General features: G+C 46.1%; 1 protein-coding gene across 1 annotated transcript in view; it reads left to right on the forward strand.

Annotated features, from left to right (window-relative positions):
* The first annotated feature begins 1075 nt into the window (after nt 1-1075).
* The window catches only part of iqca1 (IQ motif containing with AAA domain 1), a 69724-nt gene continuing 54769 nt past the window's right edge, over nt 1076-16030 (forward strand). The window contains 4 exon segments of the mRNA XM_065020603.1: nt 1076-1742; nt 1745-1779; nt 3701-4028; nt 4204-4326. Coding sequence (XP_064876675.1) covers nt 1674-1742; nt 1745-1779; nt 3701-4028; nt 4204-4326 — 555 coding nt within the window. The 5' untranslated portion in view covers nt 1076-1673.

Raw genomic sequence — 16030 nt, forward strand, 5'->3', positions numbered from 1 at the left:
GCTCTTGTTATCTTGATTTTGGCAAGACATCTTACCATATGCCATATAAAAAAGCACAATGTGAAATTTCATTCATTGAAATATTTGCCACTGTATTGTGTATTTTAGAAAGGAAGGATGGATGTTTGTTTGCCAGGGAATTTGATACAGTAGATAGATTGTGTCTGACTGACAAAGCCAGGGTGCTGCACCTGGTTGAACAATGCATGTCCATCCTCACTGCATCTGACAGACCCATCAGGGCCAGTCTCTGATGTCCTGCAAGCCAACGCCAGATTCGGGTCCTTTCTGAGGTTGTTCCCACCTGGCTTGGGCCCGTCAGAGGGGAATCCAGTGAGATTCGGTAAAAAGCACCCCTCTCCCCTCCACCTTATGAGTTTACAGTTGGCTACATAACTGCCCACGTTGTGTCCTTAAACCTCTATTTTAATGATATAAAACGTGTCAGCGGAAAATGAAATGTAACTGTGGATCATTGATAAGATTAGTTTATATATAAGTTATCTGAAATACCGTTCCACTTCAAACATTAGCCTATCTGCTACTTTTGATGTAGCCATTAGTGAACGTGTGGAAAGTTTATTTCAACAGGCTGTAGCACCTGTAAGTTACTGTCTATCTCACCATTCAGTTATTCAATATACCATGGCAGGCACGCATGACGGATCATATAGCACTCATAATCAGTCTTTGTTTTGGGGGACCACCGGGATAAAGGATGTCCTTAGGATCTATTGATGCGTTCACTGCAAATGGAATTTTACAGTATGCTGATATTGCACATTAGAAAGCCATACATCTCTATTCAGCCAGCCCATTTGCCTAAGCGTGCATATAGTGACGTGTGTCTGTCTTTACATGTGCTGGTAATGTTGACTAAATATTGTCAAAAACTTGGGAAAATGTAGACTGAAACAAGAGAAAGGAATGCTCTGTATAAATTCATTTGCTGCTGGTAAAGTGAGAGCAACATCTCTTCTGCTACAGTTCTAAACGACACGAGCGGTCGTTTGGTCAAACCTCATTGCGCAGGCGTGGCGTTTCGTTGCTAGACGCTCTGGCGCACACACAGCAAGAAAGCAAACACGCTTCAGTCGATGGGAAGCGCATAACTTTTTTGGCGAAGTCTTTAAATTGAAAAATAGGTATAGTATGGCATCTTCAGTGTGATTTTATTGATAAAACATCTAAAATGATTCGTGTTTAAAATTATAATCTTATTCTGTGTTATTTGAGAGTATGACGATATTTTCCCACGTCAAATGCGATGTTATTGGCTCCAGTTTTATGTGCTAGAGATTTGAACCTGGTCTCCAAAGCACCTGTCTGACCCATGTTTTGACTGCCGAACGGTTTCTGAGTCTGAACATCCCAAGGATGGAACCGATCTAGAACAGCGGTGTTTCCCCTAGAATAACGTAAATATAGTTATTATCATTAAATACCACATTTTTTAATTTGGAAATTAAAGTGAGATGTTTTCAATTTTATCAGATGCGTAATTTTTTAATTTACAAGGAAAGTCAGTTAAGAACAACGGCCTAGGAACAGTGGGTTAATGGCCTTGTTCAGGGGAAGAACGACAGATTTTTACCTTGTCAACTCGGGGATTCGATCTTACAACCTTTCGGTTTCTAGTATAACGTTCTAACCACTAGGCTACCTGCCGCCCAATGCAATGCTTGTGCATTAATAGCCTTATAGTGCATCAAGAAAAACGGAACTCACAATTCTATTGGAAACACAGCTCGTGGAATTACACTCAAGAATGTCACACAGGTATTCTATTTTGTTTTATCTACATGATGTATCTCATATTGTGCAAATGCTGTAACCAATGTTGTGGCTAGACTATATAGGCCTATAGGACACTTGGAAAGATCCAAATGACATCCACAGACATATCCAGGAGAGGCACTGCACAACTCTAAACAGAGTCAACCACTTACTCAGTTGTGGTCATACTTCCTTTATGATTTCCGGACTATTAAAAGGGCTATGGGAGAGCAGCAGTTTGCGAAAGAGAGGGGAAGTCTACATTGTGTTTTGCTGTTCCCATAACAACAGACAGTCATGTTTGTATCAACCTGGCTAAGCATTTCAAAAGCAGTTAGTCTGAGCTATATTTCCCATCCCTAGATGTTGTTACTGAAATGTTACCACACAGCTTTATTCACAGAAATATGTCTACTCACTGAGGACATGTGAAACAAAAGAAACAAAATAAAGCCTAATCCTTTATTTCCTGGTCCCCTGACCGGTATAAGCCTTTGTGACTTGTTGACCTTGTAGTTTTTGGGGTTTCATTGGGGGTCCTTTGAATTATTTTGACTTCACAGCGTTGTTGCCTGGGCACTAGTTGGGTATCTGGTTGAATTCCCCAACACCCTCTCATTTTTATTGTAACGTCCCCCTCAGAAATGTCCTTTCAGCCTAGTCCTCACTACACCACCCCCATTCCCACCCACTGACCCCTGGCAGCTTTGATTCAACCAGTCCCTTAACAAGAGTGGGCCATGGAAATGCTGCCTTTGGGGTAATGACATAGGCCTCATAGGAATATGAAAGGAGCGTGGTTTCACCATTGTAAGCCTCAGCTCTTTTAGATATACAGAGGCAGCAACTATGTTAAAAGTTCAAATAGAAAATAATTACATGTTTACAGATGTAGGAGCGTAATTTGATCACTCTTTGTTTTGTTGCTGAGAATCTTCCAGCACCGCAGGAAATGCAGATGAGCTTTGTGATTCACATAAATAAACTGAAAACCTACATTAACACAGTTATATTAACAGTATTGCACTTTTCTTGTAGCCTACTTTTTGGCCAGATTATGGACTAAATGTTAAAATCTGTTAAAATCCTGTTGCTACAGGATTATTTTGCTGCGACAATATGGGTCAAATTAAGATCCTACATCTGTAGGCCTATAATGGTTATTTGTTGATGGCTGTTAGGGAGTGACATTAGGGATATCTAGCGGCCATTTTTGTTTTCTTCTATGGCATTGATAGTTCTATGTGTCAACAAACTCTAATTTTTACAACAGCTAGGCTGAGGTAGGAAGGTATTTTTATACCTACAGTAAATATCAACTATGACCAAGAAGACAAGTGCACCCCTCTCATTCCCAGGTGTTTTAGCCAGGTGGTGTTAGGCTTGTTTGAAGGTTTTGACTGACAGACCACCTGCCAGTTACTGCATGACAAAGAGAGGGTTATTGACAATCTAGTGCAAAGTGAAAGAAATAGGTGTTAGAATCCTTCAATCCTTTTAATGGTACTTATCAGACATTACCTGGAGAGACAGCTCTGCCAAGGGCAGCTATCCTGAAGCAGGTGACGGTTCTACCTTGGCCTTTGTCCATCCAGAAAAGTAAGAGAGAAAAGTGATAGAGAAAGAGCCAGACATAGTAAGAAAGAGAACCCTCCCCTCGAAATATGTCCAATATGTCCATCCACATACGATATGCCCTTCCCCTTCGCTCTCCCTTCTCTTCCTCCTTCACTTCCCCTTCTCCTCCTTCCCCTTCTCCTTCTCCTTCCCCTCCTCCTTCTATTTCCCCTTCACCTTCTCTCTCCTCCTGTTCTTTCTCCTTTCCCTCCCCCTCCTCCTCTTTCCCCTTCGCTCTCCCTTCTCCTCCTCCTTCACTCTCCCTTCTGCTTCTCTTTCCCCTCCTTCTCCTTGTCCTTCTTCTCAGCTCCTACACCAGGATGTGGGTCCAGGCCCATGGAGCCTTGGAGGACCTCCTGGTGGATGAGCACCCTCCCACTGCCCCTCGGCCGCTGAAGGACCGGCTGCAAGTCTTCCAGGGCCTGGCCACCTTCTACCTGAAGTACCTGCAGATCTTCCGCAGCCTGGAGGCTGTCTACGACCAGATAGTTCACCCCCAGAAGAGACGCATGGTCAGGCACGTGTTGGACGGCGTGATGGGTAGAATCCTGGAGCTCAAGAATGAGATGGTGGAGCTGGAGTTCTCAGAGTTCCACTACTTTGATGATGTGCTGCAGGACCTCAAGCTGACACCTGTGAGTCAGTGGTACTGTACAGGGGACTGAGTGATAGGACGTGAAGGGGGAATGAGGAAAAGGAGTTTCTGTATCCTGACAGTCATTTTCAAAGTATTTGGAACTCACCCCTTTAACTCAGAGATTCTACCTTTTGAATCACACACAACGACAGAGAAATATTTATATTTTGCAGGAGGACCTGGAGGTGCCCATCCCTCAGTATTTTGTGAGAGAGAAGATGCGTGTGCTGCGGGACAGAGAGAAGATGCTGGCTCATGTCATGGCTAAAGGGGGACACATTGAACAGGTTGAGCAGGTTAGAGAAACACTATCAGCCTCCCTTATGTAAGAAATTATTACAATTGTTACCATGAAATTCATTAAAAGAAATACGGTTACCTCAGCCTAGATATATAGTGTGGATGTAGAATAAAATATTAAACTTAAACATTACTCTAGTCTCACACAGCAGATGCTTCTTCCCAAGTTGTATGCCTGGGGAGGAGGTTAACATTACTCTAGTCTCACACAGCAGATGCTTCTTCCCAAGTTGTATGCCTGGGGAGGAGGTTAACATTACTCTAGTCTCACACAGCAGATGCTTCTTCCCAAGTTGTATGCCTGGGGAGGAGGTTAACATTACTCTAGTCTCACACAGCAGATGCTTCTTCCCAAGTTGTATGCCTGGGGAGGAGGTTAACATTACTCTAGTCTCACACAGCAGATGCTTCTTCCCAAGTTGTATGCCTGGGGAGGAGGTTAACATTACTCTAGTCTCACATATGCTTCTTCCCAGAGTCATGCCTGGGGAGGAGGTTAACATTACTCTAGTCCCACAAGAAGATGCTTTTCCCAAGTTGTATGCCTGGGGATGATCTTGATTTAGTCTTACAACAGCAGATGCTTCTTCCCAAGTTGTATGCCTGGGGAGGAGGTTAACTTTCTAGTCATACACAGCAGATGCTTCTTTCCCACAATGCAAGGTTAACATTACTCTAGTCTCACACAGCAGATGCTTCTTCATTTGCAATATTTACTTAGTCTCACACAGCAGATGCTTCTTCCCAGCATCCTGGGGAGGAGGTTAACATTACTCTAGTCTCATCAAAAGATGCTTCTTCCCAAATGCCTGGGGAAGGTGGATACTCTAGAACACAGGATGTTTTCAAATGCCTGGGGGAGGTTAACATTTCTAGTCTGGAAACAGCAGATGCTTCTTCTGTATGCCTGGAGAAAGTTAACGGTACTGAAAGAGTATAATCTGAGACGACATTATGAAACGATGCCTGGGGAACACAGCAGACAAAAACAAGAATATGGACATGGAACAAAGGCTACAAAAGGCAGATGAATCTTCCCAAGTTGTATGCCTGGGGAATTAACAGGCTCTGTCTCACAAAGATGCTTCAAATTGTATGCCTGGGGAGGAGGTTAACAGGCTGCTAGTCAAGGCCAGTTTTATTTTGGCAGAAGAGATCGCTAAATCAGCCCGGCCATTGTATGCCTGGGGAGGAGGTTATTTCATCAAAAGATGCTTGATTAAAGTTTGTGCCTGGGGAGGAGTTTGCCCAGAAAAAGCAGATGCTTTTTAAATGTGAGTCTGGGGAGCAGAAACATTACCATTGCACAGCAGATGCCAGTTGTCCATCAATCTAAAAGAGCAGCTTGTTCCCAAAGCCTGGAAAACATTTTAGTCATGCATATTCTTCTTCCCCAAGGCTGGGGAGGAGGTTAACATGACTCTAGTCACACAGCAGATTTCTTCCATTGCCCAGTTAACATTACTCTTCTCATCACAGCAGATGCTTCTTCCCAAGTTGTATGCCTGGGGAGGAGTTTTTACTCTAGTCCTACAGCAGATGCTTCTTCCCAATGATTTGTATGAAGAGGTGTCAAGATGTGTAAATGAGATGGAGCTGCCTTAGTCTCACACAGCAGATGCTTCTTCCCAACCGTATGCCTGGGGAGGAGGTTAACCTCTAGTCTGGACACAGGAGATGCTTCTTCCCAAGATGTATGCCTGGGAAAAGATGCAACTCTAGTCAACACAGCAGATGCTTCTTCCCAAGTGTATGCCTGGGGAGGAGCTTAACATTACTAGTCTACACCAGGAGATGCTTCTTCCCAAGTTGTAGCCTGGGGAAATGGTTAGCATGTAATCTAGTCATCACACAGCGCTTCAGTTAACTTTATCAGAGGAAAGGTTTGAATCACACAGCCATGTTCAAGGCATTTCTGGGGAGGAGTTAACATTACGGACATGGTGATTTGCCTCTTATCACACAGAGTCTGTGTCAGAGGTGCTAAGCCATGGGAAAGGTGCTTCAAAGATTTGTGAGCGGGCACGGCAGGAGATTTGCTCAGGCATGTTCTTGGACAGCAAAGGAGGAAAGACACAACACAACAGCACCGAGACGAAATGTTTCTGTGTCAAATGGTTTTCTGTGTGACATTACGAGTCATCTGAATGCAATAAACTTGCAGCTGCAGGCCAACATTTCCAATTGCTGTTGATCAGTACTGACTATGTTTTACAGTACAGTGAACCATTTAAAACCAAACAGTGACTCTGATTAACTGGGAGTAACTGTCCAGTGTTTCGGATTTTTATGAAATATTACTTATAGTTAATTACCCAGCTGAAAGACCATTTATTAAGTATGTTAAAAGCTCTCTTCCAGTGTTGGAACAGTTGGCTGATAAAATATTCATGCAAGTAGACCACTGACTGGCCAGCTCATCCTCAGATGATGACATGAGCCTTGAAGGAAATAAAAAGCATTTTGGAAATGGTCTGTGTAATACATTTGCTGTTTTAAAAAAGTGTTTTTTCCTAAGCTTGTAGTTCACCAAACCTCCAAATGGAGTTGATTGACCTCCAATGCAATGATGCACTGAGGGGTTGTAATCCCACTCTCGGCAGTGGGGTTGTAGTTCATCCCACTTCTCCCGTCAGAATGCCCCAGCTCTCATCCAGGCTGCTCAAGGGTTGTCTATGTTTGGCATCACATACCTCTAGTCAACAACTGTTTTCTTTGATGAACCTGAACAAAACATCACACAGAAGTCAGAGGGTTACTAGTTCATCACACTCCACTCTATTCAGAGGGTTTAGTTCAGCTCAGAGCCTCTAGTCAGAGGGTTGTATTGATGAACTTGTGGAAAAGATGGGACACCACTCTCAAGTATCACCCTCAACCTCAAACAAGGGTTGTACATTACTGTGTCAATCACATATTTAGTCAGAGGGTTTTTCATCCCAGTTCAAGTTTAAAAGTTAAAATGTCATCCCATTTGTTTTCAGAGGGTTGCATGTTATCTTCTCCTTAAACAAAGTGTTGTTTTTGATTAATCAGATTTTTCATCCCACTTTATTTTTTTGTATTTCAATCCAATTATATTTTCAAAAATATTTCAGTTGAGTGGATGATAGAAAATTGCTATTATTGTTTTTCTTTGAAGTAAATTTAGCCCACTTTTGCTAAAATAGAAAATATAGTCTACTGAGTCAGGTGCCTTGAATAGTTTCTTTCATTTAATGTTCATGTTAGGGTTGTATTTATATAAAGGAAATTTGTCTTTTGTGTCTGTTGAAAATTAAAGTTACTGACAGAGCCATCAGAAAATATTGTTCATTTATCTGATCAGATTGTAATATATTTGTCAGGTTTTCAGTAGGTTCATCCCAGGTTCTAGTCAGACTATATTCATCCCATTTAAAAATTTTCAATGAACATTCAGAACAGTTCATCCCACTCTTGTAGCTGATTTTTATTTCCCCCTCTCTCTATTTGACTTTGTTCATCACCCCTGCTCTAGTCATACACAGCAGATGCTTCTTCCCAGTCAGTTGTTCATGCCTGGGGAGTCAGAGGGTTAACATTCTCTAGTCTCACACAGCAGATGCTTCTTCCCAAGTTGTATGCCTGGGGAGGAGGTTAATCCCATTAGTCTTGTAGTCATACACAGCAGATTGCTTCTTCCCAAGTTGTATGCCAGGGGTTGTAGTTCATCCCATTACTCTAGTCAGAGGGTTGTAGTTCATCCCAGATGCTTCTTCCCAAGTTGTATGCCTGGGGAGTCAGAGGGTTAACATTACATCTAGTCTCACACAGCAGATGCTTCTTCCCAAGTTGTATGCCTGGGGTTGAGGTTAACCCATTACTCTAGTCATACAGTCAGAGGGTTGATGCTTCTTCCCAAGTTGTATGCCTGGGGAGTAGTTAATCCCATTACTCTAGTCAGACACAGCAGATGCTTCTTCCCAAGTTGTATGCAGGGGGAGGTTAACATTACTCTAGTCTCAGACAGCAGATGCTTCTTCCCAAGTTGTATGCCTGGGGTTGTAGGTTAATCCCACTTACTCTAGTCAGAGGGTCACAGTTCATGCTTCTTCCCAAGTTGTATGCCTGGGGGGTTGAGGTTAATCCCACTTACTCTAGTCAGAGCAGATGCTTCTTCCCAAGTTGTATGCCTGGGGAGGGTTGTAGTTCATCCCATTACTCTAGTCTCAGAGGGTTGTAGATCCCACTTCTTCAGAGGGTTGTAGTTCATCATCCTGGGGGGAGGTTAATCCCATTACTCTAGTCTCAGAGGGTTGATGCTTCTTCCCAAGTTAGTTCATGCCTGGGTCAGAGGGTTGTAGTTTAACATCCCACTACTCTAGTCATACACAGCAGATGCTTCTTCCCAGAGTTGTATGCCTGGGGAGGAGGTTAACATTACTCTCTCAGTGTTGAGGTCCTCCCCTCTTATGTCTATACTGCTGTCTGTGTCAGGAGGTGTAGTTCAGACCATGTGTCTGGAGGAAGCTGTTCATCCCACTCCTTCAGGTTTGTGAGTTCGGGCCACTCTCTCTAGTCAGGGGTCGTAGTTCAGGCATCGCTCTAGTCAGAGGGTTGTAGTTCAGGCTGAGGAAGAGGGTTGTAGTTCATCCCAAGAGCCAAGTCAGATCAGCACCCTGGACCCTCTCCCACCAGGCTGCCAGTTCATCCCATTCAGAGAGGTAAGTAGTTCATATACTTAGTCAGAGGGTTTAGTTCATCCCACATATTTTGTCAGCAAACTTGTAGTTCATCCCACCAACATTTCAGAGGGTTGCTGTTCAACCCACTACTGACTGATGTTTTAATTCATCCCACCACTAGTCAGAGGGTTGTAGTTCATCCCAGCCAACAGTCAGGGAAGCTGATTAACTGTCAGAGTTAAAGTAACTCCCCAGTGTTTCCAGATTTTTCATGAAATATTACTTATAGTTAATTACAACATGAGTTCATTTTCCTTTTTCATTTATTAAGTATGTTAAAAGTTCATCCCACTGTGTTGGAATCAGTGTGGGTTAAAAATATTCATCCCACTGACTGGCCAGTCATCCTCAGGATGATGACATCAGCCTCTAGAAGGAAATAGTTCATCCCATTTTAGTCAGAGGGTTGTAGTTCATCCCACTAGTCAGAGTTTAGTTGTTTTTAAAAAAAAAGTGTTTTTTCCTAGTCAGAGGGTTGTAGTTCATCCCACTCTCTCTAGTCAGAGGGTTGTAGTTCATCCCACTCTCTCTAGTCAGAGGGTTGTAGTTCATCCCACTCTCTCTAGTCAGAGGGTTGTAGTTCATCCCACTCTCTAGTCAGAGGGTTGTAGTTCATCCCACTCTCTCTAGTCAGAGGGTTGTAGTTCATCCCACTCTCTCTAGTCAGAGGGTTGTAGTTCATCCCACTCTCTCTAGTCAGAGGGTTGTAGTTCATCCCACTCTCTCTAGTCAGAGGGTTGTAGTTCATCCCACCTCTCTAGTCAGAGGGTTGTAGTTCATCCCACTCTCTAGTCAGAGGGTTGTAGTTCATCCCACTGTCTCTAGTCAGAGGGTTGTAGTTCATCCCACTCTCTCTAGTCAGAGGGTTGTAGTTCATCCCACTCTCTCTAGTCAGAGGGTTGTAGTTCATCCCACTCTCTCTAGTCAGAGGGTTGTAGTTCATCCCACTCTCTCTAGTCAGAGGGTTGTAGTTCATCCCACTCTCTCTAGTCAGAGGGTTGTAGTTCATCCCACTCTCTCTAGTCAGAGGGTTGTAGTTCATCCCACTCTCTCTAGTCAGAGGGTTGTAGTTCATCCCACTCTCTCTAGTCAGAGGGTTGTAGTTCATCCCACTCTCTAGTCAGAGGGTTGTAGTTCATCCCACTCTCTCTAGTCAGAGGGTTGTAGTTCATCCCACTCTCTCTAGTCAGAGGGTTGTAGTTCATCCCACTCTCTCTAGTCAGAGGGTAGTCAGAGGGTTGTAGTTCATCCCACTCTCTCTAGTCAGAGGGTTGTAGTTCATCCCACTCTCTCTAGTCAGAGGGTTGTAGTTCAGAGGGTTGTAGTTCATCCCACTCTCTCTAGTCAGAGGGTTGTAGTTCATCCCACTCTCTCTAGTCAGAGGGTTGTAGTTCATCCCACTCTCTCTAGTCAGAGGGTTGTAGTTCATCCCACTCTCTCTAGTCAGAGGGTTGTAGTTCATCCCACTCTCTCTAGTCAGAGGGTTGTAGTTCATCCCACTCTCTCTAGTCAGAGGGTTGTAGTTCATCCCACTCTCTCTAGTCAGAGGGTTGTAGTTCATCCCACTCTCTCTAGTCAGAGGGTTGTAGTTCATCCCACTCTCTCTAGTCAGAGGGTTGTAGTTCATCCCACTCTCTCTAGTCAGAGGGTTGTAGTTCATCCCACTCTCTCTAGTCAGAGGGTTGTAGTTCATCCCACTCTCTCTAGTCAGAGGGTTGTAGTTCATCCCACTCTCTCTAGTCAGAGGGTTGTAGTTCATCCCACTCTCTCTAGTCAGAGGGTTGTAGTTCATCCCACTCTCTCTAGTCAGAGGGTTGTAGTTCATCCCACTCTCTAGTCAGAGGGTTGTAGTTCATCCCACTCTCTCTAGTCAGAGGGTTGTAGTTCATCCCACTCTCTCTAGTCAGAGGGTTGTAGTTCATCCCACTGTCTCTAGTCAGAGGGTTGTAGTTCATCCCACTCTCTCTAGTCAGAGGGTTGTAGTTCATCCCACTCTCTCTAGTCAGAGGGTTGTAGTTCATCCCACTCTCTCTAGTCAGAGGGTTGTAGTTCATCCCACTCTCTCTAGTCAGAGGGTTGTAGTTCATCCCACTCTCTCTAGTCAGAGGGTTGTAGTTCATCCTAGTCAGAGGGTTGTAGTTCATCCCACTCTCTAGTCAGAGGGTTGTAGTTCATCCCACTCTCTCTAGTCAGAGGGTTGTAGTTCATCCCACTCTCTCTAGTCAGAGGGTTGTAGTTCATCCCACTCTCTCTAGTCAGAGGGTTGTAGTTCATCCCACTCTCTCTAGTCAGAGGGTTGTAGTTCATCCCACTCTCTCTAGTCAGAGGGTTGTAGTTCATCCCACTCTCTCTAGTCAGAGGGTTGTAGTTCATCCCACTCTCTCTAGTCAGAGGGTTGTAGTTCATCCCACTCTCTCTAGTCAGAGGGTTGTAGTTCATCCCACTCTCTCTAGTCAGAGGGTTGTAGTTCATCCCACTCTCTCTAGTCAGAGGGTTGTAGTTCATCCCACTCTCTCTAGTCAGAGGGTTGTAGTTCATCCCACTCTCTCTAGTCAGAGGGTTGTAGTTCATCCCACTCTCTCTAGTCAGAGGGTTGTAGTTCATCCCACTCTCTCTAGTCAGAGGGTTGTAGTTCATCCCACTGTCTCTAGTCAGTTCATCCCACTCTCCCTCTAGTCAGAGGGTTGTAGTTCATCCCACTCTCTCTAGTCAGAGGGTTGTAGTTCATCCCACTCTCTCTAGTCAGAGGGTTGTAGTTCATCCCACTCTCTCTAGTCAGAGGGTTGTAGTTCATCCCACTCTCTCTAGTCAGAGGGTTGTAGTTCATCCCAGTCTCTCTCTAGTCAGAGGGTTGTAGTTCATCCCACTCTCTCTAGTCAGAGGGTTGTAGTTCATCCCACTCTCTCTAGTCAGAGGGTTGTAGTTCATCCCACTCTCTCTAGTCAGAGGGTTGTAGTTCATCCCACTCTCTCTTGTAGTCAGAGGGTTGTAGTTCATCCCACTCTCTCTAGTCAGAGGGTTGTAGTTCATCCCACTCTCTCTAGTCAGAGGGTTATAGTTCATCCCACTCTCTCTAGTCAGAGGGTTGTAGTTCATCCCACTCTCTCTAGTTCATCCCACTCTCTCTAGTCAGAGGGTTGTAGTTCATCCCACTCTCTCTAGTCAGAGGGTTATAGTTCATCCCACTCTCTCTAGTCAGAGGGTTGTAGTTCATCCCACTCTCTCTAGTCAGAGGGTTGTAGTTCATCCCAGCTCTCTCTAGTCAGAGGGTTGTAGTTCATCCCACTCTCTCTAGTCAGAGGGTTGTAGTTCATCCCACTCTCTCTAGTCAGAGGGTTGTAGTTCATCCCACTCTCTCTAGTCAGAGGGTTGTAGTTCATCCCACTCTCTCTAGTCAGAGGGTTGTAGTTCATCCCACTCTCTCTAGTCAGAGGGTTGTAGTTCATCCCACTCTCTCTAGTCAGAGGGTTGTAGTTCATCCCACTCTCTCTAGTCAGAGGGTTGTAGTTCATCCCACTCTCTCTAGTCAGAGGGTTGTAGTTCATCCCACTCTCTCTAGTCAGAGGGTTGTAGTTCATCCCACTCTCTCTAGTCAGAGGGTTGTAGTTCATCCCACTCTCTCTAGTCAGAGGGTTGTAGTTCATCCCACTCTCTCTAGTCAGAGGGTTGTAGTTCATCCCACTCTCTCTAGTCAGAGGGTTGTAGTTCATCCCACTCTCTCTAGTCAGAGGGTTGTAGTTCATCCCACTCTCTCTAGTCAGAGGGTTGTAGTTCATCCCACTCTCTCTAGTCAGAGGGTTGTCAGTTCATCCCACTCTCTCTAGTCAGAGGGTTGTAGTTCATCCCACTCTCTCTAGTCAGAGGGTTGTAGTTCATCCCACTCTCTCTAGTCAGAGGGTTGTAGTTCATCCCACTCTCTCTAGTCAGAGGGTTGTAGTTCATCCCACTCTCTCTAGTCAGAGGGTTATAGTTCATCCCACTCTCTCTAGTCAGAGGGTTGTAGTTCATCCCACTCTCTCTAGTCAGAGGGTTATAGTTCATCCCACTCTCTCTAGTCAAAGCCAAACCACCTCTTGATGAATTGCTCAAAGATGGGTAACAGAATAACATCTGTATAAAACTCTGCTAGACACTTGGACTGAGTCCAAGTCCAGATCGATGGCTGCTTTTACTTTGTATGGAGACATGGGTCCAAGTGATATAGTTTTCTGCCTGCTTTGCAAAAAGGCACAAGAACTCCATCTCAACAATGTTATCTCAATGTCACCTCTCTGTTGTTGGTTGGTTCAGAACCAGAGTACCACCTAGATGTTCTCGTACAGACACCCAGATGTCAAAACGTGGGGTCATCACATTACATGATCAGCAAGGTCATGGAAACAAACACCTAAAATTCAGACTCCCTTTCAGTTCCCCCCACCATTCTCTCTCATCGGCCCAAGTGTAAACCATCTCTGGCCTAACAAAGCCACTGGGCACATTGCTTTCACGGAGGAATCGGGTGTGTAGATATTTTATGGAGAGGTTGGATCATGTATCGTTATAATAATGTGGCATGGCTGAGGTAGTGACAAGTGGTTCTGTTGACCTGACCTGTTAGGGTTCATGTTCAGGTCAGAGCGCTGGGTCAATGTTAATCCCTGTCTTGCACAAGGGACGGTATCGATCAAACACTGTTAGACAAACCTGACTTTGTAAGCAGCACCTTGGTAGAACAGGACACTACTTTTATATCAGATGACACCACCACTGTGACTGATACATAGAGGCTCATTCCTCCCTGCAGTAGAGTTACATTCCTCGTGGGGGGAGATATCATTGTAGCAGACCAGACAAAGAGAGGGGCTCTTCTACAGGGGGGCAGGTGTTATCATGAGTAGCGTCGGTCTCCTGGATGTTAGCTGGCTGCCAGCCCCGGGTCCTGAGTGTCTGTCTCCTGGATGTTAGCTGCCTGCCAGCCCCGGGTCCTGAGTGTCTGTCTCCTGGATGTTAGCTGCCTGCCAGCCCCGGGTCCTGAGTGTCTGTCTCCTGGATGTTAGCTGCCTGCCAGCCCCGGGTCCTGAGTGTCTGTCTCCTGAATGTTAGCTGCCTGCCAGCCCCGGGTCCTGAGTGTCTGTCTCCTGGATGTTAGCTGCCTGCCAGCCCCGGGTCCTGAGTGTCTGTCTCCTGGATGTTAGCTGCCTGCCAGCCCCGGGTCCTGAGTGTCTGTCTCCTGGATGTTAGCTGCCTGCCAGCCCCGGGTCCTGAGTGTCTGTCTCCTGGATGTTAGCTGCCTGCCAGCCCCGGGTCCTGAGTGTCTGTCTCCTGAATGTTAGCTGCCTGCCAGCCCCGGGTCCTGAGTGTCTGTCTCCTGGATGTTAGCTGCCTGCCAGCCCCGGGTCCTGAGTGTCTTTCTCCTGGATGTTAGCTGCCTGCCAGCCCCGGGTCCTGAGTGTCTGTCTCCTGGATGTTAGCTGCCTGCCAGCCCCGGGTCCTGAGTGTCTGTCTCCTGGATGTTAGCTGCCTGCCAGCCCCCCCGGTCCTGAGTGTCTGTCTCCTGAATGTTAGCTGCCTGCCAGCCCCCGGGTCCTGAGTGTCTGTCTCCTGGATGTTAGCTGCCTGCCAGCCCCCGGGTCCTGAGTGTCTGTCTCCTGGATGTTAGCTGCCTGCCAGCCCCGGGTCCTGAGTGTCTGTCTCCTGGATGTTAGCTGCCTGCCAGCCCCGGGTCCTGAGTGTCTGTCTCCTGGATGTTAGCTGCCTGCCAGCCCCGGGTCCTGAGTGTCTGTCTCCTGGATGTTAGCTGCCTGCCAGCCCCGGGTCCTGAGTGTCTGTCTCCTGGATGTTAGCTGCCTGCCAGCCCCGGGTCCTGAGTGTCTGTCTCCTGGATGTTAGCTGCCTGCCAGCCCCGGGTCCTGAGTGTCTGTCTCCTGGATGTTAGCTGCCTGCCAGCCCCGGGTCCTGAGTGTCTGTCTCCTGGATGTTAGCTGCCTGCCAGCCCCGGGTCCTGAGTGTCTGTCTCCTGGATGTTAGCTGCCTGCCAGCCCCGGGTCCTGAGTGTTTGGCATTTGTCGGGCTCTGCTCAGCTCTCAGCTGTTCATGCAATGCAGTATGGGCATGCTGGTTATACAATCCCCTTTTGTCTGTCCCCTTGTGTTGTGTTCTACTTGTCTTGTTTTATGTTCTATGTGTGTCTTGTTTTGGGTTCTAGGTATGTATTTTTGTGTTCTAGGTGCCCTGTTTGTCTGGTGTGTTCTAGGTGTCCTGTGTTGTGTCCTAGCCCCCGTCCTGTTTTTCTGGTGTGTTCCAGGTGTCCTGTGTTGTGTCCTAGCTGTTCTGTTGTTCTGGTGTGTTCCAGGTGTCCTGTGTTGTGTCCTAGCTGTCCTGTTGTTCTGGTGTGTTCCAGGTGTCCTGTGTTGTGTCCTAGCTGTTCTGTTGTTCTGGTGTGTTCCAGGTGTCCTGTGTTGTGTCCTAGCTGCCCTGTTCTGGTGTGTTCTAGGTGTCCTGTGTTGTGTCCTAGCTGCCCTGTTCTGGTGTGTTCTAGGTGTCCTGTGTTGTGTCCTAGCTGTTCTGTTGTTCTGGTGTGTTCCAGGTGTCCTGTGTTGTGTCCTAGCTGCCCTGTTGTTCTGGTATGTTCTAGGTGTCCTGTGTTGTGTCCTAGCTGCCCTGTTGTTCTGGTGTGTTCTAGGTGTCCTGTGTTGTGTCCTAGCTGCCCTGTTGTTCTGGTGTGTTCTAGGTGTCCTGTGTTGTGTCCTAGCTGCCCTGTTGTTCTGGTATGTTCTAGGTGTCCTGTGTTGTGTCCTAGCTGTCCTGTTGTTCTGGTGTGTTCTAGGTGTCCTGTGTTGTGTCCTAGCTGTCCTGTTGTTCTGGTGTGTTCCATGTGTCCTGTGTTGTGTCCTAGCTGTTCTGTTGTTCTGGTGTGTTCTAGGTGTCCTGTGTTGTGTCCTAGCTGTTCTGGTGTGTTCTAGGTGTCCTGTGTTGTGTCCTAGCTGTCCTGTTGTTCTGGTGTGTTCCAGGT

The sequence above is a fragment of the Oncorhynchus nerka genome, linkage group LG2 (assembly GCF_034236695.1).
Source record: "Oncorhynchus nerka isolate Pitt River linkage group LG2, Oner_Uvic_2.0, whole genome shotgun sequence".
NCBI classification, from domain to species: domain Eukaryota; kingdom Metazoa; phylum Chordata; class Actinopteri; order Salmoniformes; family Salmonidae; genus Oncorhynchus; species Oncorhynchus nerka.